This window comes from Harpia harpyja, chromosome 16 (genome assembly GCF_026419915.1).
Source record: "Harpia harpyja isolate bHarHar1 chromosome 16, bHarHar1 primary haplotype, whole genome shotgun sequence".
Lineage (NCBI taxonomy): Eukaryota > Metazoa > Chordata > Aves > Accipitriformes > Accipitridae > Harpia > Harpia harpyja.
Window position 1 is genome coordinate 16,675,296 of NC_068955.1, and position 23,591 is coordinate 16,698,886.

Below are 23,591 nucleotides of genomic sequence, written 5' to 3' on the forward strand. Positions count from 1 at the left end.
GAAACAGCACAATGATTAGCACAAATTGAAAAGCCTGTACAAATAAATAGCTGACACGACAGCAATATCTGGGGAAAATCATTGGTGAAATTCAGCTATCCAAGCAACTCCACATATCAAGCTATACTACTGTTTAGTGGAATGCTTTGCTCCATTGCGTCAGATTACAGTAATTAAAGTCACAGACCTCATGGGATTTCTATTTGATCATTTAAATGTGCCTTCTGTGGGAAGAACATTCTCCACGTTAAGAATATTTAAACAACATTTTAGGTGAGATGGGAAGTTGCACACTGAGATAGATGCTGTTTCACATGATTGATACAGTTGTAGTGCTAAGCAGAAATCTGAAGCAAAGCTTTGCTTTCCCCTCTAGCTATAGGCATAGCTTTTGTTCCTAGCCTGAATTTAAACAAATGAATAAAGTAAGCAATGAAAAACAATTGGACTTTCAGCTTAAAATATGCTTTGCTAAATTGTTTAATAAATAATTTCAATTTTAGCACCTCCATTTACCCTCACCTCCCCTATCAGAAACACTAGAGTAAGGAATTATGATCACCAGTGACTCAAGGTGACATGACAGGACTGCTGTGGCTTACCCAAAGTTAACAACTTTGAAAATTCATTTCTGTAGGCGAACAGTTACTACTGTCTACCTTCCCCTCTGTGAGGCACCTGGGAGTTTCAGGGCTTGTATGCACCTACACAAATTAGGGATGCTCCATGTTTCCTGCCTGAGTGCAAAATCCCACCCCTCTTCTATGTGATTTTCCCAGGATACTCCAGGCTACATCTCTGCTCACTTGAAATCAGCTGCAAAGCCCTCTGTGGACAACAGTGATTACCCTAAAAAGCTGCACACGGAATTGAAGAAGCAGGGTGTACCGGAGCCAGGGCACAGGAACTGAATGTAAGTCTTGATAGAGACAACTAGCTCCAAAATAATTCCATCCACGACATTGACAGCATAAAGTACAGTAATGAAAAGCCAGCAAGGGTCCAGTGAAGCATACCATCACCTGGAAGGGCCAGGTTCTCCTATAAAACTGTGCTTAGCACGCACAGGGGAACTTTTGCTCCTGAGCCTCTATGAGGTGATTCCTGCAACATCTGGATCTCTCTGACAACCGATTCCTCAGTTTGCTAGCTAAGGCAGAACAGAAGGAAAGGTACCCTTGTAGGCTGCCAGAGTTGTGAATGATCTTTTATGATATTCCTGAATGTAACCATGGCTGGAATTAAGTCAGAGGTTAAGAACATGATTCATGGATCTAGAAGGATGAGTTTGAAACAGCATCGGAGTTGTAGCTTATATCTCAAGTGATTGGTATGAGCTGTTTCAAACTACTTTACAGCTAAAATAAATTTCTAGCAGCCACTTAGATTCATATTTCAGATTACAAATCACACAACAAAGACTTGAACAATTCAAGCATGTAGAAAAACTCATTCACGATGAAGAAAGCAATCTAAGCTTTGCCCTCTCATATGTCATATAACTGTGCACGCAACAGCCACGCTTCTACAATGTGATAATTTTAGAGTTCATTGTGGCATCAGTAGGGGACTGAAAAGAGTGAAGTACCACTGAGTGCCAGCTTCAAGATTTTTCTGACTATCCCTTAAAATACACTTCAATTCTTTGTGGTCTCTGCATGCATAAAGAGACCCCAGCTGCTCTCCAGCCAGTAGAATAAATAGGTAAGCATAGGAAGGGAAGAAAGGGAAAATGCAACACTGCATACTGCAATAAAAGGTGCCTTAAAGGATGTTAACAGTGCCAAATGAGGCACAAAATGAGAGAAAGGCATCTCCTGTCACTATCAGGCGTGTGCTAACTGTACTACCTGGCTGCAGAGACAAGCTTGAGGCTTAGAGACAGTTCTATGATACTTTCACACCCCACTATAAGCACTGGTCCCAGAAAACAAGGCTAAAAGGCTCTAAGAAAGAGAGAAACTAACATGAGAAACAATCTGAAATAGATAAGCTATTTTTTTTTCCCCTTGAAAAAGAAGATGAAAGAGACTCCACTTAAAAAATGAAACAGGAGAAAATATGCTGCAGGAAAGTTAGCAATGCAATATGTAGCTGAACCGTGCCTTAAATTTGTTTTAATAAAATTTGGGGTGAGAAGTCACAACTGAAATCAGAAATGTACATTGCTAAGAACTGCACAAACACACTGTGTTGCAGCACATGTTCCAGCATCAAATATTTTACTGTCTGTACAGATACAGATTGGGATGTGTTCACATCTCAGACATAGACTAGTAGTCCACCTATGAGCATAGGGTAGTGTGGTTGCAGTTAAACGGCTTCACAGCTCACAAGTTCACAGATGTTTACAGGGGTTTTATGAGATATTCTGCTTGGTGTCTGCTAACCTGGGAAACCTGCAGACTGCTCCATCATGCAGTGTGGATATGGCCTGAGTGAACAAAATGTAGAAATGTTTCCATCTCACTGATGAAGATGTGAAACAGAAATGCCGTTAATCTGCCTGGGGAAATGCAGGGACTCCAAGTCAGAGCTGGGAATTCAAGGCCCCCCAAGCCCCAGTCCAGGGACTGAATCACTCGACTAGCTTTCCTTTCCTTCTCATTACTGGGTGAAAAAAGTCAGTGTGGTATGGTACATCAAAATAGTGCTGCTGAAGGAACACTGATTTCCAACAAGGTTTGTTATATCTACTGTGCCAAAAGAAGCGTAAGTATTCATGGCCTGGATCTGTAACCTAGAACATTTACTTCTGAATCCATTAATTAAACCTGTACACCCCACAGTTTGGTTTCTAAAAATTGTTTCCCCCCCTGCTATCAGGAGTCTAAACATGACCCAATTAGCACACACTCTTTCCTTTGGTTCAAGTAGGTGGAATCACTATTTATTTTTAAACTGAAATACTGTGACACATCCCTACTTACAGTTCTGGACACCTGACAGTGCAGTTTCATTTTATAGCCTTAGACCTGAGTGGACGTGAAAAATGAAATAATAAGCAAACTGACTACCAGTTTGCCTAAATTTTTAAGGTACAAGACATTTCACAATAGAGACTCCCTACTGCCACTGCCACTGCAAAGCAAGACAGAAGAAAAGTTACGTGGCTGGAGAAGAACAAGGTAGTGTACAACACAGCAAGGCGAAGCAGAATGAAGTGAGAATGACAGGCGCTACAGCACAGGTCCAGTGAGGTAGAAAGTTGCTGAATCAAACATTATGTGTCTAAGCAGAACATTCAGGCAGGAAAGAAAAACCTAGCTCTGCCCCATTCAGTAGCCAAAGCAATTGCCTGCAACACTGAAAATGAGTAGGCAAGCTGAAGTTTGGTGTTTTGGGGTCCTCATATCTGCTTTTAGTCCACTGGTGTTTCAGAGCGAATTTGACTATTGTAAAAGCAAAGTCTTGGGTTGGTGAAAGCAAAGCTTGTGTCCAGGTTCAGACCCCCATTTGTTCTGAAGCACAAATCTGATGCAGTTGTTTCATGCTGTGCATTTTCTCTTATCTCTCCTTAATAACTGCTCTTGACACCGTCAAGGAGAGACTCACCAACACCTCCCAGGTGCACACAAAGCATGGCAGAAATCTAAGTGGGCACCCAAATCTTCCAAGGGTGCTTCACCTTTCCAAAACACACCTGTAGGAGACTAAACAGCAAGGCAGGCCCTGAGGCTGGGAAAACACAGCTGAGGCATGCTCTCATCCAGATACCTCTCATAAATACATTCCTACTCTTACGTTCATCCTGCATCTCAGAAATCAAACTCCCTTTTGGACAGCATTTTAGTGCTCTGAGTTGTCCTGTCCAGAAAAAGTCCTTCTTCTTTACATTCCCAAGTCATTGGGAATTTAACACTAGTCCTTGTAAGGCGTGCAAAACATCTGATAAAGCCCTGGATGCAGTTACCTGGTTCTTGGGCTTCTCTGCTGCCAGAAGTGGGAGGCTGGGTTTCCGTGAGGAACCTGCCTGAAAAAGCAAAACCAAGGTCGGTTTGCAGCTTGCCAGGTTCCAGCAATAGCAGAGGACATGTACACGAGCCCTTGTTGCATAGTCCTAAAGCTCCAATCATTGCCACCTCCTTGTGCTGACCTCTGCCAGGACATCCTGGCAGAACAACCTGCAAGCTCCAGGCAAGCACAGCCAAATGTATTTGAAGATGCAGAGCCTATTTTCATGTATTTTAAAAAAATCACTTGTCTGTAGCTGCTTCCTTCATGTTACATTTTCATTTCAGTTGGTGTCATTTGCATTTTATAGCTTCATAGTTGAATAAATTTAGTTAAAAATTTATTAAAAGGCCTTGCTTCTATTTCTAGTTACCCTCCAGAAACATGTTACAGAGCCACAGCCAAAAAAGCCCATACATGAATCTCAAAGCCAGATCTAATTTATAAGGTTGATTCCATCTCTACAGGAAATCAAACCCAGGCACTCAGTAACTGTAGATGTAGAGCCAGGTTTTGAACAACCAGATCCAGAGCCTTTAGATCCAGTTTCACTTCTCCATAACAGGCTAGATGGAAATGTTGTGTTCAGGAAATGGGTAAGGCCATGTTGGACCACGGTCACTCCTGAAAGGACTGTGGCTGTGGGTAAGGCCATGCTGGAGCAGGTTTATCTCTGAAGGCATTGTGCCCCATGGATAAGGCCACGCTGGAACAGGTGCACCTCAAAGTGACTGTACCTGTAGATAAGTCTATGCTGCAGCAGGTACACCCCTGGAGAGGCTGTGGCTCATAGGTAAGGCTCCACATGGAGCAGGTATACCCCTAAGGGACCACAGTCAGTGGATAAGTCTAAGCTGGAGGAGGGGCAAGGGGAGGAGTTCATTGCAATGTTAAACCCAATGGTCTGGTCCAAAGGGACCAGGGGTGGAGACTGTAAAGGAAATACCTTTAAATTGTAACCCAGGATTTGAGTTGCATGTTATGGGAATTACTATAGCAGGAACCCCTTGTTGCTAGCCAGGCTAGGAGCAAGGGGAGGAGTTCATTGCAATGTTAAACCCCATAACCTGGCCCAAAGGGACCAGGGGTGGAGACTGTAATGGAAATACCTTGAAATTGTTGTAACCCGTGATTTGAGTTGCATGTTATAGGAATTACTATAGCAGGAGCCACCCGAATCTGTGGAGGACAAGTCTTACAAGAAGCAGTACAAGTGCAGCAGTGACCCACCCTGAGCTGGCTTTGATGCACAGTAACTCCATGTAACACACCACCTCTCCTGTCCTGAGTGACCACCATAACAGATGGAGCCCAAAGTCATGGACTAAATGAACTCAATGGACATTTTGTGAACATTTGTGGACATTTATGGACATTTTACAGGGGTGCTCCATAGACTAAGGGAATGATATCTGTGTATTATATCAAAGGATGGGAAGGGTGGTAGGGGTTAATGATGATGTATTGGATAGTGTGGAACCTGAGCATGATGTAGATGGTATGGAATAAGGGGTGGAAAATATGCTGATTTTGGCAGGGGTACAATAACTTTTCTTCATAGTAGCTGGTATGGGGCTGTGCTTTGAATTTGTGCTGGAAACAGAGTGGATAACACAGGGGTGTTTTCGTTATTGCTGAGCAGCGCTTACACAGAGTCAAGGCCTCTTCTGCTTCCCATCCCATCCCACCAGTGAGCAGGCTGCAGGTGTACAAGGAGTTGGGAGGGGACACAGCTGGGACAGCTGACCCCAACTGACCAAAGGGATATCCCAGACCATATGTCGTCATGCTCAGCATATAAAGCTGGGGGAAGAAGGAAGGGGCGGACATTCGGAGTTACGGCATTTGTCTTCCCAAGTCATCGTTATGTGTGATGAAGCCCTGCTTTCCTACAGATGGCTGACCACCTGCCTGCTGATGGGACGTGGTGACCAAATTCCTTGTTTTGCTTTGCTTGTGCGTGCGGCTTTTGCTTTACCTATTAAACTGTCTTTATCTCAACCCATGAGTTTTCTCACTTTGACTCTTCCGATTCTCTCCCCTATCCCACCAGGGGGGACTGAGTGAGCGGCTGTGTGGGGCTTAGTTGCTGGCTGGGGTTAAACCACAACAGTTGGTTAGTTTGCGTTCCTTTCCTGTCACACCAATCCCCAGAGCTCTCTCCCAGGATCTCGACTCACAGTTTCGGATGCTGTGCACTACACTAAATATTACAGCTTTCTCTTCCAAAACAATTAAGGTTGCTGATCAGGAACAGCAGGAGACACCTCTGCTGACAAAATCAACATTTCAACCATAATTATTCGTATCTAATTACACTGCCAAATGAGGCCCAAATTAACAGGGTTCTTCTGTGGTAGGTGCTATCAAGTCAGAGGAAAGTGTGGGCTTCTCTGTCATCCCAACCATGCAAAAACACTCATTTTCTTTCTCTCGAAACATGCACACACAGTTCCTGCAGGAACAGAGGGAGAGGCTTTCTCAATGACTTTAAAAAAAAGAGAGTAAGAATGATTAATAACAGCCTGAGAAGAAATGAAAGCAAGACTAGGGATGGATCCCTATCCCACAGTACCTTACTAATGGAGTTTGGAGTCTGTGGTGTCTCATCCTTCAGTGCCGACGGGCTGTTTCCTTCCACGTCTTTTCCTGCAACAAATAAATGTGATTCAGAAACAGAGAAATCCTGTGCAAAACTATGGCTACTCATGGCGTTAGAAGGGCTACTGCTAACAGCAAGCAAGAGAAGCTGTCATGAGCAGGAGCAGGCACACCAGGATCACAGAGAGGGATATTGCAGAGCTTGAAATAGCCTGGATCAACATGCTTGGGCTATGCAACAAGTATGGCTTAAAAGTTAGGTCTCAAAACACCATGGTAAACCAACATGATGGTTGCAAAGTCCAGCATATGAAGGCTGGAAAAAAACAGAAATAAGATTACTTATGCATCCTTAATCAGCTCCCTTCTGTGTCTGCATTATGATGCAGTCTTTAATTACATTACCACAGTCTGTTCTTTTCTTACATACCCCATGCCTCATTCAATGCAAATAATAAATGGAATTCAGTTAATAAGCAGCTATTCAATACATTATCCTCCTTGGTCAGTATCTGGCAACTGTACACAGATGCACTTGACAGTACACTTTGTTTGACAAATAATAAGCATGATCATAAAACATTACAGGAGACAGAACACCATCTAGACATAATTAGTAAAACAAAATTAGAAAAAAACCTGCAGAAGATCAATGTCTTGTGACCAAAGTATTTGTTAAAATAAGAAACATTTTCAATTAGCAAGTAGTATTTATTGTCACTATGGTATTTTACAATCATTGTAGACCTATATTTCCAGTACCTGAATATACTAAACTTGCAGTACATTATACACATTATATAGTAGTATGAGTGTGTGAGTCCAAGCAATAAAATGTAATGACAAATGCTGTTTTTTGCCAACTGTAATCATGTCCTTACAGTAAAAGAAAGCATAGAGCTTCCATTAAAAAAAGCCAAAAAATAGCATCTGATGAGACTAGCTTTTAGTGCCAAGACAGTCATTGTTATCCAATTGCAATGTAGTTTTTTTCTCAAAATTGTTAGCAGTCAGAGCTTCAGAATACTGGACGCAGTAAAGAACCACTGAAACAGTGAAATATAATCCATTTGTAGCACACTGCAAACATGGGAACTGTTAAAAATGCTTTTAAACATTGTGTGGGCCAGTCTTGGAAACACCACCAAATCTAAAACCACCAAGGAAAATCCTGATTCTCCTGAAGTCAGCAGAAGTTGCCACAGATGTGTCAGAAAACATAATGTCCCCTGGAGTTTTCAGAGCAGCCATTTAAGAAGCCAAGCACCATTAGAAAAGCCAGCCACGGAAGCTTATTAAAAAATAAATATACTCCTGGCCATGTTCTGCACTTCCATTACGGGACATGTGAGAGAACAAGCACGTCCCATTATAACCAGAACTGCAACTATGCTACAGAGTTTTTCACTGGTAAAGAGACAGGACAAAAACCATGCCCTTTTTACAGGCATCAGCAGGCAGTTTATGGTATCGACTCTTAAATTTAAGAAAAGGTTTTGTGGGACAACTGTTCCTAGAAGGTGTTCAACTTTCCACATGGTGACTAAGGGTGGTGGGGGTTTCAGATGTGTTTCTCACCCCGTGGCATAGTGCTGCGCTGTGCCACGTGCACACAGCCGTGCTGACAGAGAAAGCAAACAGTTCCAAGCCTGGGAGAAGAGGGACAGCACGTGCATTGCTTGTGTGGGGAACTGAAGCAGAGGAAGGACCTACGCAGTCACACAGGAAGGCAGTGCGACAACAGGGAACCTATATCTTAACCTAGTTTCTTAACTGTCACTCCTCCCCTTGAAACACTGAGCCCTAAATAATGCACGTGGAAACCTAATGTCCATGGGCAGGAGAAAATCCCGAGTGGCCGGATATTTGACAGTCCACTTGTGCTACCAGGACAAGTGGGATGGCCATAAGCACTGCTGTGCATGGATTAGAACCTGTTACCTCCATACTTTTTATTTCTCTGATGGTGCTTTCCTCTCTATAGCCCAACTCTCCCTGACAGAGGCATAGGAGGTTGGAATAACCTCACAAAGCCATGTAGCTGCTGCACTTGTTTCCCATTAAGAGTTTTTTCAGCGTATGTATGGGAAAATAACATATGGCCTAAAAGTTCAAGTAAAGTTAATGGGAATCAGCTGCTGCCTACTCCGAGGGAATGGTGTCTATTAGCATAACAGAATTCACATCCATTCTTTATTATGCCTTATTTCTTAAAGAAAGCTTAACTCCAAGCTGGTATCCATACCAAAAACCTGGACATGAGAGATTTCTGCCTTCTCTCAGTAATACAGTTAACAGGGTTTGCACCTGAATAATGAGATTTTCACTGTTCCTGAGGTTCTGGACCATCCTGCTCACACAGTATTATGAAAAATGGAAACATGCAACGGTTCACTCTTACCATATCATTTACAAGGATTCATAAGATATGTTTACGGAGCACCATATACTGGTTTCTTATGCCAAACTTGTTAAGCCTATTGGCACTTGTGAGGGAAAGGCTGGTTTTCGGAGGAGAGCTATCTTTGCTGTCTGTCTCAAGCAGACTTGCTGCAGCCATGTGGAAGGAGAGTGCCAGCCCTTGTTTGGAAAGCAAACTTCATTGCAATGATGTGCAAGTTTCTCAAAAACCTGCACACATAGTTAAGTGCACAGAAAGCCCAAAAGCAAGAGTCCTACCGAGAGCACAACAGACATAGCCACCTCGAGAAAATAAATAGGAAACCAGCTACAGGTTGTTGGTGGTTAAAACATGAAAGACGCTAAATATTAACTGGCTATAGAAGCTGAAGTTCTTATCTCCCTGATCAAGAAAACATAATGCCCACAACAGAAATAGAGCTGAATCTCTTCTGACCTGAAGTGCTGGCTGCTAGCAGGGCATGCAAAGAAGGGTCCTCCGCAAAGTAACCCAAAAGTTTTGCACCAAATAACGAAAAAGATTTTGGGAAGGGAATCAGCCGTGCTTATGCAAACAGCCTTCATCACATTGTGAAGAAAACTGCCAACACTCCAGTCTTGGCAGTTACAGAGTAGAATTACTGATACCTTCTTTTATCCCATTACTGTCATGCACAGGAAAAATAAATATTTAGTTCCTTTCCAGAACAGTAACTATTCCTTTTCTTCAGTTTTCTGCTGGGCATCAATCCTACAGGTGCACTTGCCTTTCCCCTTTATAAAGAATGATGCAGCAAGCATGACTGATCAATGGTAACGGGAAGCATAGTTACTGGCTTATTGAGGAATTCCTGATTAGCTCCACATAGCATGAACTATTATTTTATAGGCTTTCTGATAAAGTATCTGGGTAACTACAAGAGGAAATACAGGCTCTGATGTGTGGCAAAACTATCACGAATAAAACCCGTTACTGCTGTAAATATCAACCACATGGCCCAATGTGTACATCAGACTGAAATTTAGCTCCATGTATCTATCACAGTAAAATTCCTGTATTCATGAAAGTGCACCTCCTAGGATGCAGATAAGCTAATCTAAATTTTTATTTAAAGACACTGTGTGATCTCGCAGCCTAGTCAAAAAGAGAGATTCTCTAAAAGTTCTTTTAGCTACTCCCTCAATACACTTCCTACCCTCTGAAAGGGAAAATAAAGATTCTCTCTCCTTATTGCTAAGTGAAAGACAGACATCGGCAAGGAACATGAATTCATGATGTCTCTCTAGTTTGTGAAATTCCTATAAAAAGAAAATGTCTTCCTCAAATTTCTTTTAGTTACCAGAATCATTAGCATTTTTGTATGCAAGCAAGAGGCAAAAAGTCCAAAGTGTTATTTCAGATAGTGCCCTCTGCATTTCCCATATGGTTCCTTTCAAAAAAAATCCTCTTGCTGAACTGAATCTTCATGGCATAGCTTGCCTGAGGTGTAAAGTCTGTCACTCCCTTCTCACTGAATTATTTACTTGCGCACCTTTGTTGTTGGAGGGCTAATCCTAGGTGTTGGTGCTGTGAGACCTGCAGCTCCAGCCACCTCGCAACCAACCAAATTCCTGGCAGGAAATCACTGGGCTTTGCTGCCTACACTGCCCACAGCACCCACCCAACACGATTGGTCCAGTGGCCTCATAAAGAAAGTCTGCTGGGGTCAGGCAGCAAAACACTGACCACTGGAAAAGCCTCGAGAACTGAAAGTTCACGTAAAACAACAGAGAAAAATGGGGACAGAGAAATACTGTGCATATGCAGCTTATGGATATAGACCTGTGGCTTCTCTGGTGATAGCAGCATCCTTCAGAGGGATGGGAGAAGGTGGGAAGGAAGCACACAAGGCTCAGAGGAAAACAAGGCAGAAGCAGCAGCAAAGGAGTGAAAGGTGAGCCCACCACGGGAAATGGCAACTGAATGTGAAGAATGACAGTTAATTCTTACAGGAAATGTGAGGAAAACAAAGAGACAAGGCAGCTCTGTGGGGACCAGGAAAGAAATGGAGTAAAAAAAAGTGTAAGGATAGACAAAAACACAGACTCTTTGCAAGAAATCCCCTGGCTGAAGCAGTAACTTCTGTTTGTTTAAAAGGAATATTCTCTTACAAACTCTTTGGCCTATGCTCTCCCTTTGCAATACAGAGGGCTACCGCCCTCGCTGACGCCAGTGCTGGAGGTTACTTGGGAGAACTGTGCAGCAGAACAGAAGCTCCAGCGTGGCTCAAGGCACTTGTTCTGCTGAGCCCAGCAAAGGCTGTTTGGTCCGGCTGCCAGCAGGGATCGAGGAGAAACAAGGTGGTGGGGAGGTTGAGGAAGAGACAAACTCTTCCAGTTACCTCCTCCACGCTGAAACCCTCAACTTTCCCTGGTTTCTGAAATATTACAGCACTGAAATACCTCTGTGAGGAAGTCAGTAACTTTTTTAGCACTGAAAATGCTGGTAAAAACTGAAGAATGGGCAAACTCTAAGTTATGGCTCTCCATCTCCCTGAAGCAAGGGGAAGTGGCTACAGCCTGAAAAATTAGCCCTTCAGCTCCCAAGGATAGCAGAAGTGAAACAGCTATTTACTTACCACACATTTGTATGGACTGTACTTATGGGCAGCTAGCTGTTCAGAAGTCCCTACAGGTTTGAAATATATGAGATTTTAGGTGTCCCATTTTAAATTGTTTTCAATTTGATTACCAAAACGTTGTTGAAGCTTCCAGTGACCTCAGTGACAGCCAGGGTTAGTCAGCACTGCTGAAAATATGCTTCCCATTGCCTTGAAGCAGACACCCAAAATAGAAATACCTGTGAAATCGGAGGCCCTTGAAACCTTTGCACTTAAAGACAATTAGCTCAGGAAACCCAGACCCGGTTTTGCTCTACATCTGCAAAGCCCAGAGAGTCTGTGGGGTATTACATCTATATGAACACTGAAACCTTTTGACAGATGCTATGTTCTTTCTCTAGATATCAGTGTTTTGAGAGCTCACGAAGGTGCTGTGAGATTTGATTATTTAGCACTGACATGGCAGCTGCAAATGACAGCTCTACAAACTTGTGACTGGTCCCTGAAGCACTTGTTTACAGATTGGAACGGAAGCATTGTTTGCAGACTGCAATCAAGGAAAGACATGAATGTTTATTGTGAGCAACAAATTCTGAAACAATAAAATGAGATCTATTTCCTTCAAAAAGGGTGCTAGGAAATTCAAAGCAAAAAAGACAAAAAGAGAATGTTTAAAGCCAGTCTGCCATTCACTGCAGCCTGTCAAGATTCCTGGTACTTGTAGTGCTTGTAGGTATTTACAGAACATTAACCACGGAAAGTCTGCTCTTGTAATATTTATCCTGGGCTCTAAATCTGAAGAGGGGAAACCTGCCATTAAACATCTGCAAATGGGGCCAGTAAATCTTAAACAAGTCCAATGCTTAAGATGAAACACATCAAGTGCCGCAAAGTGGAAGTGCCCGAAAACATCAGTCATTTTTGAAATGTGAGGCCACGCAGTGTTCAAACCGCTATGAACCCCAACTCTGATGCCCTCTGTTCCCACTTAACACCATGGCAAAGAAAGACAATAGCGTCATGAAAGCAGCACTGTCTGCAATCCAGTAATACCTGTGTTGCAACAGCTTGTCTCTCTCTTTCATATTAACTTGTTTCTCTTTGTTTCCTGACAGGAGGCTGAAATATCTACTTGCAGTCAAGCACCTGAGACATTCTACTTTCTGCACTGACACACCAGAAACCAACCTGGGCTGAGTGGGTAGATGTCATTGTCGGCCCCAAAGAACAGATTGCGTGTCAGCTTGCGAGGATCGACCTTCTGAGGGGTGGACGAGGCCGGACAGAGGGAGAACCTGCGACGAAGAAAGTTCTCCTCCTTCATGGCATGAGCTGTGGGGGTTTTCTGAAAAGGAAAGATAGAAATAACAGTTCATATCAAGACACAGGAAATCAAAGTTTCACACCCAGATGACTCCGCTGCTTCAAAGCCGCCTAATCCTATGTAGTGTGCCAGATCTTTTTATAGAGTGCCAGAAGGCTATGCAGAAAAAAAAAGAAAGTGATATTAATTTGAAGCTACAATTACTGATTTGCTGACACTCAGTATTTGCAAACTGCAGGGAAGCAGGACACTGCTCCTTGGTGAATCCAGTCAGTATAACATCCTCCTCCTACCTACAAGGATCTATCTACGATAATGGCTACTCACTGGGTCTATCCAGTGCACAGCAGCTAAAATGCACTTGGTTTTTCTTTAAGGTTTTGGAGTCTTTTTCATAAACATAACTCCATTGGTGTCAGCAGAGTTACACCATCTCTGCAAAAATCAACATTTAATCTGAGCTGCATGGAGGAAGACCAGCTGCATTGGCTGCAGAGAGCAGCAAGCAGAGATAACACCAGTGCCATTCCTGCCCTTATTTCCAATTACAGCACATATAAATAATTTCAGTTTTCTTTAAAATGGCATTTAGATCAGCCTTGCAGTTTGATCAATAAGATAAACCTTGCTGCTCTGTGAGGGTAAAGAACAGCATTTGTCTCCCCAAAAGCCTCTGTGCATCCCCATACAAGAGCCTGGTGGTACTGTGCTCTTTACCACCACTTGGCTAACGCATTAGGCTATCCTGGCTGGAATTAAAGGTTTCTTTTATACCCTCCCAACAAGCAGTTCTTTCTTACTCGTTACAAACAGATATTATGACTGTCTCCTTCCTGAGTTACAAGCTTTATTCTCTCCCCATGTGCAGCCAGAGGCAGGGCTTTTGCTAGCAGTAAGAATCATAGAATCATTTCGGTTGGAAAAGACCTTCAAGATCATCGAGTCCAACCATTAACCATGCCCCCTAAACCATGCCCTGGAGTACCCTGTCCACTCGCTTTTTTAATACCTCCAGGGATGGTGAATCAACCACTTCCCTGCGCAGCCCATTCCAATGTTTGACAACCCTCTCAGTAAAAAAATTTTTCCTAATATCTAACCTAAATCTCCCTTGCCTCAACTTGAGGCCATTTCCTCTTGTCCTATCTCCAGCCACCTGACAGAAGAGACCAGCACCCACCTCACTACAACCCCCTTTCAGGTAGTTGTAGAGAGCGATAAGGTCTCCCCTCAGCCTCTCTTTTCTAGACTGAACAACCCCAGATCCCTCAGCCGCTCCTCATAAGACTTGTGCTCAAGGCCCCTCACCAACTTCGTTGCCCTTCTCTGGACACGCTCTAGCAGCTCAATGTCTTTCCTGTAGTGAGGGGCCCAAAACTGAACACAGGACTCGAGGTGCGGCCTCACCAGTGCCCAGTACAGGGGAACAACCACCTCCCTGTTCCTGCTGGCCACACTGTTCCTGATACAGGCCAGGATGCGATTGGCCTTCTTGGCCACCTGGGCACACTGCTGGCTCACATTCAGCCGGCTGTCAACCAGCACCCCCAGGTCTTTCTCTGCCGGGCAGCTTTCCAGCCACTCTTCCCCAAGCCTGTAGCGCTGCATGGGGTTGCCGTGACCGAAGTGCAGGACCCGGCACTTGGCCTTGTTGAACCTCATACAATTGGCCTCAGCCCATCGAGCCAGCCTGTCCAGATCTCTCTGTAGAGCCTCCCTACCCTCAAACAGATCGACCCTGCCTCCCAACTTGGTGTCGTCTGCAAGCTTGCTGAGGGTGCACTCAATTCCCTCATCCAAATCATCAATAAAGATATTAAACAGAACAGGGCCCAACACCGAGCCCTGGGGAACAGCACTTGTGACCCGCCGCCAACTGGATTTCACCCCATTCACCACTACCCTCTGGGCTCGGCCATCCAGCCAGTTTTTCACCCAGTGAATAGTGCACTTATCCAGGCCACGAGACGCCAGCTTCTCAAGGAGTATGCCATGAGAGACAGTGTCAAAGGCCTTGCTGAAGTCTAGGAAAATAACATCGACAGCCTTTCCCTCATCCACTAGGCGGGTCACCTGGTCATAGAAGGAGATCAGGTTGGTCAAGCAGGACCTGCCTTTCGTAAACCCATGCTGACTGGGCCTGATCCCCCTCTTATCCTGGACTTGCCATGTGAGTGCTTTCAAAACAAACCGTTCCATAATCTTTCCCGGTACCGAGGTCAGGCTGACAGGCCTGTAGTTCCCCGGATCCTCCCTCCGACCCTTCTTATAAATGGGAGTCACATTGGCAAGCCTCCAGTCCTCTGGGACCTCCCCTGTTGACCAGGAACGCTGATAGATGATAGAGAGTGGCTTGGCAAGGACCTCTGCCAGTTCCCTCAGTACTCTTGGATGGATCCCATCAGGTCCCATAGATTTGTGAGTGTCCAGATGGCGTAGCAGGTCCCTAACTAATTCCTCCTGGATTAAGGGGGGTATGTTATGCTCTTCATCCTTACCTTCCAGCTCATGAGGTGGAGTACCCTGAGGATGACTGGACTCCCTATTAAAGACTGAGGCAAAGAAGGCATTAAGTACCTCGGCCTTTTCCTCATCACTGGTTGCTACGTTCCCTTCTGTATCCATTAAAGGAAAGATATTCTCCTTGGGATTCTTTTTACTGTTAACATATTTGTAAAAACATTTTTTGTTGTCCCTTACGATAGTGGCCAGATTTAGTTCTAGCTGAGCTTTTGCCTTTCTAATTTTCTCTCTATATGATCTAACAAGATCCCTGTACTCCTCCCAAGTTGCCCGCCCTTTCCTCCAGAGATGATAAACTCTCCTTTTTTTCTTAAGTCCTAGCAAAAGCTCCCCATTCAGCCAGGCTGGTTGTTTTCCTGGGCGGTTCGACTTGCGGTACATGGGAATAGCCTGGTCCTGAGCCATTAAGATTTCCTTTTTAAAGAATGTCCATCCCTCCTGGACCCCTTTGCCCTTCAGGACCGTCTCCCAAGGGACTCTCTCAACCAGTGCCTTGAAGAGGCCAAAGTTAGCCCTCCGGAAGTCCATAGTGGTGGTTTTGCTGACCACCTTCTTTGCCTCACCAAGAATTGAAAATTCTATCATTTCATGGTCACTAAGCCCAAGACGGCCTCCAACCATCACACCTCCCACCAGTCCTTCCCTGTTCGTAAACAACAGATCTAGCAAGGCTCCTCCCCTGGTTGGCTCACCCACCAGCTGTGTGAAGAAGTTATCTTCCACACACTCCAGGAACCTCCTAGATTGTTTACTCACTGCTGTGTTGTATTTCCAGCAGATGTCTGGAAAGTTAAAGTCCCCCACAAGGACAAGTGCACACGATTCTGAGACTACTGCCAGCCGCTTGTAGAACGATTCATCCATCTCTTCACCCTGGTCAGGCGGGTGGGCATTACAGACCACAAGGTCTGCTGCTTCTCCAGGGGACAGTTACTGTGGTAAGAAAAACCCTTTAGGATGGTACACGTTTCCTGAAAAGAGCCTCCTGTTTTCCCATCTCTTTTAGGCTACTGGGAAAGCAAGCGGGATAAAGTTGCCCAGAGTTGCAGTGCAGTTCGGGAGGGCAGGACCAGCATGCATGTAAAGTGACCTGCGTGACACTAGGTGGAAAACGGGGTGATTACGGGCTAGAACATCCTGTCCCACCCTTCCTGCTGCCAGTACCACCCCAGTGCTTGCGCTGGCCCAAACACCCCAATTTAATGGGGAACCCTCAGTGGCCTCTTGGACCTCAGGCTTCACAGCTGAGACACCGCACAAGGAGACACCATGAACGTATCCCAGTGTAAGAAACTCCCCTCCTGTGTTTTATTTGAGCTCTGTCCCTCCACCTCCCTTGCTAATCCCTGTAGAAGGCAGTCCCACTGTTTCAGGTTTTGCAATTTTTTAAAATTTATTTACACGGCAGGCTACATCAACTTTATAAACTAGCTGTGATTTACATGGCAAGAGAGAATCTGCTCCTTTCCTGCAAGAGATGGCCTCAGCTCCCAAGAGCTTAATTTGATCTAAACCAGTCTGTACTCCAACAATGAACATGGGTTACCAAAACCACTTTGAGCAGCAGATCTTTCTGAACCCAGCTTACCATGCTGGGATGGGTTGGCCATCAGATGTGAGGGTCTGTAACATCCAAAAAGGGGCTAATGGCCCCCAGGCCACACAGCTGCAATTTGAAGGGGACGCATGTCCCCTGCTGGGCCCACATCATCCACGGAGGATGAATTAAGGTCTGTGCAGTGCTCTGAGGACACAACATTCCCTAAAAGCCCTACATGTTATCACATGGCCCCCTGTGAAGTGGCTGTTAGACACTACAGATTCAGCAGCAGCATTTCTCCACAACCACTTCACACAACTCTCGGTGAAAGACTTTGTATTTGGGCACCAGGACATTGCATGCTGGACACAGCTGCCACAGACCAACCCTTTGCATAGTGCCTCACGCAAGGCTGTGTTTCAGGCCAATGACATGTGATGACAGCCGGGTGAAATGAGGTGACTGAAGCACTTTCCACTCGCTGCTGCCCTGCCTCCTGTCAATTCAACTGCCCAGCAAAACCACCCTGCAAACATATGTCCGGGCTCAAAATGTCCCCAGGTTCCCATTGTGGCCAACGGCATCTCCAAAGCAGCAGGTAACATAGCTACCTAACATTTAGCAATGTAAATAACCCTCTTTTTGCATAGACGCTCTTGATTGCATACACCTGGGTGGGGAAAAGATGCAAAATTAAAGCTAACTTTAAAAAAAGAAAAGAGAGGGAGGAGGAAAATGCAGCTAGTTACGTGTCTGAAAGCAAAATATTTAAAAATAATCCAGGTCTAAATAGCTGGGTTTGGAATGCTAACACTGAGCTATTTTCTGCAGTTGTTCCCAGAAAGGCCATCTCAACTCTTCACCTCTGGAATTGCTCGTAAGTGGCTCGGAGCAAAAGCAGATCCATGGGATATTCTCCCCAAAAAGCAGTGACCTGGTGAGGCTGAGCCAATTGTGCAGGAAGGCTTTCCAAAATCACAGGTCTACCCAGTGGAAAGCAGGCTGGGGAACAAGTTACAAACATAAAACATTCACCCATCCAGGTCTTACGCCCTGCTCTCATGGTGGAGACTCTTCTTGACAGGGTAACAAAAAGGCTGCATTCAGCATAATTTTGTCTCAGCAATACCATGAGCCATGTCAGTGCAGAACTGCCAGCCAGCTCACACTGATGTCGGTGGCAAAACCCCTCCAGACACCAGAGCAAGAGCATGCTGTACACTGGATCAGACATACCAGAACACAATTTCTTTCAACTGCTACTATATGTATTATGCAGAGAGACCAATACTCTAATGTTTCCCTCACCTATTATTTCACACTATTCAACCACGGGATAATTGACAGAATTATTGTGCTGATGCTCTCTCATTCCCACACTTACTTAAGCCATGAGCTTGACAGCAAGAAATCTGGATCAACTGGGAACAGCCACTGGGTAATGACAAAGGAAAAAGACTTTTCTCTAGTCCATAATTTGGTCTAGCTCTTCTCTTACATATCTTAATACAAACTTGTGGCAGCAGCTCATCTCTTTTTGACCACAAAGATGAATTTGAGTAAGTTCCTCTTAATGGGTTCCTTTTTGGCTGAGGACCTCCAGTGACCGAAGCTCCCTCAGAAGCAGCAGTGGCAATGTGTCTGTCTGCCAGCCACACACCACACACAACCATGCAACGTGCTGTGTCACCAACACCCCAACCTGTTTTTCAAAGATCATCTAACATTGCATTGCTCCAGCTCACGGGCACAGATCCTTCCTACATTTGACCCCCATCCAGGCAGGCTCTTATGCCATCTACATTTTCATGGGCTTCACTCCAACTAGAAGCTGACAGCAGCAGAGCCTCTCATTCAGTGTGCTGTATGGTGTGTGCGCAGTTCAACTTACTGTTCCTTTATTTTGGGTAAAAGAGAAGAATTGTTGGCCTGCAGTTCATTCCCTGAGATTGTACCATCTTAGATTACCATGACATTTTTTCAGAGAAAGGCTGAGATAGACGGACTCAGCCTACAAGATTTTACCTTGTTATGCAGTGCAAAGTGCAGCACAAAATCGTAGAAAAGGACTTTTTTTGTATTTGGGGTTTTTTTATAAATCTGATGCTTTTCTTCTTGGTGGGAGAAAATGTAGTTCACACTACTAAGATTCTGTAATACACCTGAAATGTTTGGCTTGGTTTCCAAGATATCTCTGTGTGTGTCTGCATCTGTATCTATCTTGTTTTATCCTCCCTCCCAATGACTTTTGTACCAGGCATTAGAAAACTTGAAAATATTGGCTTCTTAAAATTTATGGGAAAATGAATGGCTAAAGGAAGGACGGAAACTGTATCATTGTCCTCGGAAAGAAGGGCAGTACTATGAACCCAGGTATTAGCAAACATCAGCGAATCCAACATAAGCCACAAATCCATAAGAAAATGAGGCTTCATTAGCTCACTTACTCAGAGAGCTACTTGTTATACTGTCCATAAGGGTCTGCCTGCCCAAGCTGGCTTCAAATTACATAAAGCTCATGAGAGTTGTAGGGGATGCTGAACAGTAGATGCCAGGGGCAATTTTCCAAAGGGATGTAACAGGAAGGTGGGAGGTGTGTTCAGTGTTTTTCACAACAGGGCTCTTTAGACACCTAAATAATCCAGCCTCTGCCCAGAATCCTCTGTGTGAGATAGGGCGTAAAGGGTTCCAAGAACATAACCTTGTACTAAATCTATTTATCTGATAAGAAATAAGCAACCATAGAAGACACACTTCTAGACATGAGCCTGAAAGCTTTCATGGCTGATTTGAAGGCAACACTGCTGTTCTGAAACCCAGTTTACCTGGACTTGTGCAAAGCATTTGACACTGTCCTGCGCAACATCCTTGTCTCTAAATTGGAGAGACATGCATTTGACAGATGGACCACTTGGTGGATGAGGAATTGGCTGGACAGTCGCGCTCAAGCAGCTCAATGCCCAAGTGGAGAGCAGTGACAAGTGGCGTTCCTCAGGTGTCGGTATCGGGACCCATGCTGTTTAACATCTTTGTCAGTGACACGGACAGTGGGATTGAGTGCACCCTCAGCAAGTTTGCTGACAACACCAAGCTGTGTGGCGCGCTCGACACGCTGGAGGGAAGAAGGGATGCCATCCAGAGGGACCCTGACAAGCTTGAGATATGGGCTCGCGCAAACCTCATGAAGTCCAACAAGGCCAAGTCCACGGTCCTGCACGTGGGTCGGGGCAATCCCAAGCATAAATACAGGCTGGGTGATGACTGGATTGAGAGCAGCCCTGAGGAGAAGGACTTGGGGGTGTTCGTTGACAAGAAACTCAATGTGACCCAGTAATGTGCATTTGCAGCCCAGAAAGCCAACCGTATCCTGGGCTGCATCTAGACAAGCATGACCAGCAGGTCGAGGGAAGTGATTGTCCACCTCTACTCTGCTCTCATGAGACCCCACCTGGATATTGCCTTCAGCCTTAGGGCTCCCAACATAAGAAAGACATGGACCTGTTGGAGCGAGTCCAGAGGAGGGTCACAAAGACGATCAGGGGGCTGGAGCACCTCTCTTATGAGGACAGGCTGAGGGAGTTGGGGTTGTTCAGCATGGAGAAGAGAAGGCCCTGGGAAAAACCTTATAGCATCCTTCCAGTACCTATAAGGGGGCCTACAAGAAAGATGGGGAGGGACTTTTTACAAGGGCATGTAGTGATAGGACAAGGGGTAATGGCTTTAAGCTGAAGGAGGGTAGATTCAGATTAGATATAAGGAAGAAGTTCTTCACTGTGAGGGTGGTGAGGCACTGGAACAGGTTGCCCAGAGAGGCTGTGGATGCCCCATCCCTGGCAGTGTTCAAGGCCAGGTTGGACGGGGCTTTGGGCAACCTTGTCTCGTGGAAGGTGTCCCTGCCCATGGCAGGGGGGTTGGAACTAGATAATCTTTAAGGTCCCTTCCAACCCAAACCGTTCTGTGATTCCATGATACTTCTAAATCAGTATTTTGGAGGTTGCTTCAGGATATGGCAGATGCTTCACAGAAACGAGTTCTGCCAGGGCTCAGGGAATAGAGGGAAGGTTAAAATCAAAATTGGGCCAGAATTGCAAAGGGCCAAAAATTGCCATTATGTTACCAAACCACATATGTAATACAAGACAACAAATTTCGCCCACTGCTCCTGCATTCCCTCCAAATCTGGCCAATGAGATGGAGAATTGTCCTAAAAAGACCTGATGTCTTGATTTGAAGACATAAACTGATGCAGAATCCATAAGCTCTCTTAGGAAGCTAACCTCATTGTGAGAAGTCTTCACTCAAGCTCTTGCATGTATTTATCTGGTTGCTAGTCTTGGTAGATTAAAGTGCCCTGAAGTTTGCAGCTTTTTCTGGCCTTCTATTCTGTGCTCTTGATCATAAAAATGAAGGAAAGGTAATACAGAGAGTATTGACAGAGCCACTAAAGACAGTATTTTTCAGGATTGCCCCTTTTGCGTTGACATCTCTCTAAGCAGTAATGGGCTATTAAATGTGGGTGTTTGCCAGAGCTTAAATAGGAATAAATAATTCAGCACCAAGAAACAAACTTCTTCCTAACCCTGTCTTTGAGACCACTTTCTTTTGTAAAAATGAAAAATATAGCAGATGGAAAGTCTGCGTCAAACCCCTGTGAAACACAGGACAATGGAAGTGGTGAACTTCACAGGGTGCAAGCACCTAATGGGACTTTCATTCCCAGGCAGCTTCAGGAACAGCCAATGAAAGAGCAATGGGGCAAGAATAAAAGTTATTTTATCAGCAAACCTCGTGGCTGCCATTAAAGCAAATGGGAACAGCCAGCACTCTCTTATTCTGGCACCAGACCCATTTTACGTGAAGGCAGTGACTAATACATGTACAGATGATCAGTGTTGGTGCAGAGATGCCTTTCACATGGCTGCTCTGCATTTTGGGCCTTTTGCACTTGCTGGGAAGATAGTGGCAGCTTTCAGCATTGGGCTCGAGCCTTTTGGGGATGGAATTTTCCTGGCTCCATCTTTAAATTTTCTAAGTTCCTGTAATTACCACACAGCTAAACACTGTGCAGATGTTATGCTGCCCCTACCCTTTGCAAACTGGTGGGTAGGTTGGTTTGCTTACTCTCATTTCCAGCATTTTAAAATAGACTGGAAATATGAACTCTTTAGAAATAGTTAATTATGGGTTTCGTATAGTCAAGAAGGCTGAGCTAGTTAGGGGGGGCTCTTAATTTACTCAAAGCTTGTTTCAAACAACCTCCTCTTTTTCTGGTCACTAAATATTTCCCAGAAATCAAATTAAACCATATTTTGTATTCACAGCGGTCATTCACTCCAGAATCCGCATCAATAAGGAAAATTAAATCTAAAGATACTGACATTTCCTGATTCAATTAACCCTGAGGAGGTAAAAATTTCATGAATGAAAAGAGAAGGCAAATTGTTAGCAGATACATTTCTAGCGATTACAGTCCTAAGTATTCACAAGGAAAAACAGCAGCACAGATCCTCAACAAGGGTAAATGATTAGTTCAGTGGTGCACTGGTAATTCACAACAGCTAAAGAACTACAATCAATTCAGAAAGTCTGTGAAATCTGTTTGTGGAAGCTTTTCCTAAAATACCTATTTATAAGATAGGTAATTGGACAACCAACCCCCTACTAACAGTTAAATAGAACCTGATACAGTGAAAAGTGCCTGCACAGGCAATTTTTTTCTCTACCTAATCCATGTTTTTTGGTTAGTGGTATGGCAAAACACACATACTGCAGCTGACACTGAATATTTTGGGCTGCCATGCTGTTAGCTGGAACCTGAAGCAATGAAGCTTCACAATAAGTGTCAGCTATTCCCCAGAATTATGAGGGTCAGCTATTTCTCTGTGGTGCTGGCAAGGGGACCTTTCCTCACCAGTGGTGGTTGCCAGTATGTTCCTCCAAGACTGTGTCCTGCTCTGCTGGATCCCAAATCAGTCCCAGCAGCTCAATGGGGCCCCACTCTTTCAGTCCTCCATGCACTCCAGATGAATACACTGAAATACTGGTACTGCAGGAGTGCTTCAATTTTTAGGATTGCCATACCCTCTGCTGTGTACCATATTACTTGACTTTATGATCAGTCCAAGCTGGAAAATCAAATAATGCAGGTTGCTGGAGACACCCATCTGTCACAAAGGAACCAAGTTACAGAAAGCTAAAGCTACAGGTGGCTTTATTAAGATTATATGCAACAGGAAGGATTTCTCTCAGCTGCTTCAGCAAGCTCAGGAGTATGGCTAGTTCATCCCTACAACCTAACTCAAAGCTCACATGCCCTGCAGAGTCCTTAAAGCTGCCTCTCTTGTGCTGTTTTTGTGGAAGTTGCCTACCACAGCCACCCCAAGCAATCTGCTCTTGCGCTAAGAACAGAAGAACAATCTCTTTCTACCGTGATCTGCTTCTCTGCCTGCTTTTTCCGGCACTGGGCAGTGAAAATTATGTAGTAATCAGGAGGCAAAACTATTTTCTCCCTTAATTCTCTGTAAGGTGTCTTGATTAATGTTTCCTTTGTATGCACCAGAACTGCAGCTTTAGGCACACTAGCAGCACTTAGATGCATAATCTTCTCACAGCTAATCTCTCTCTATGGTGAGCATTATGTACAAAGACC

The 23,591-nt window shown here is 44.5% G+C and overlaps 1 protein-coding gene across 5 annotated transcripts in view; it reads right to left on the minus strand.

Moving 5' to 3' along the window:
- Positions 1–23,591, minus strand: part of OSBPL5 (oxysterol binding protein like 5) — a 190,262-nt gene that overhangs the window by 54,163 nt on the left and 112,508 nt on the right. For all 5 annotated transcript variants that reach the window (XM_052811125.1, XM_052811121.1, XM_052811124.1 and 2 more), the window contains exons 2-4: positions 12,744–12,900; positions 6,530–6,603; positions 3,914–3,973 (exon numbers count right to left, since the gene is read on the minus strand). In XM_052811125.1, coding sequence (XP_052667085.1) covers positions 3,914–3,973; positions 6,530–6,603; positions 12,744–12,900 — 291 coding nt within the window. The remainder of the gene's footprint in view (positions 1–3,913; positions 3,974–6,529; positions 6,604–12,743; positions 12,901–23,591) is intronic.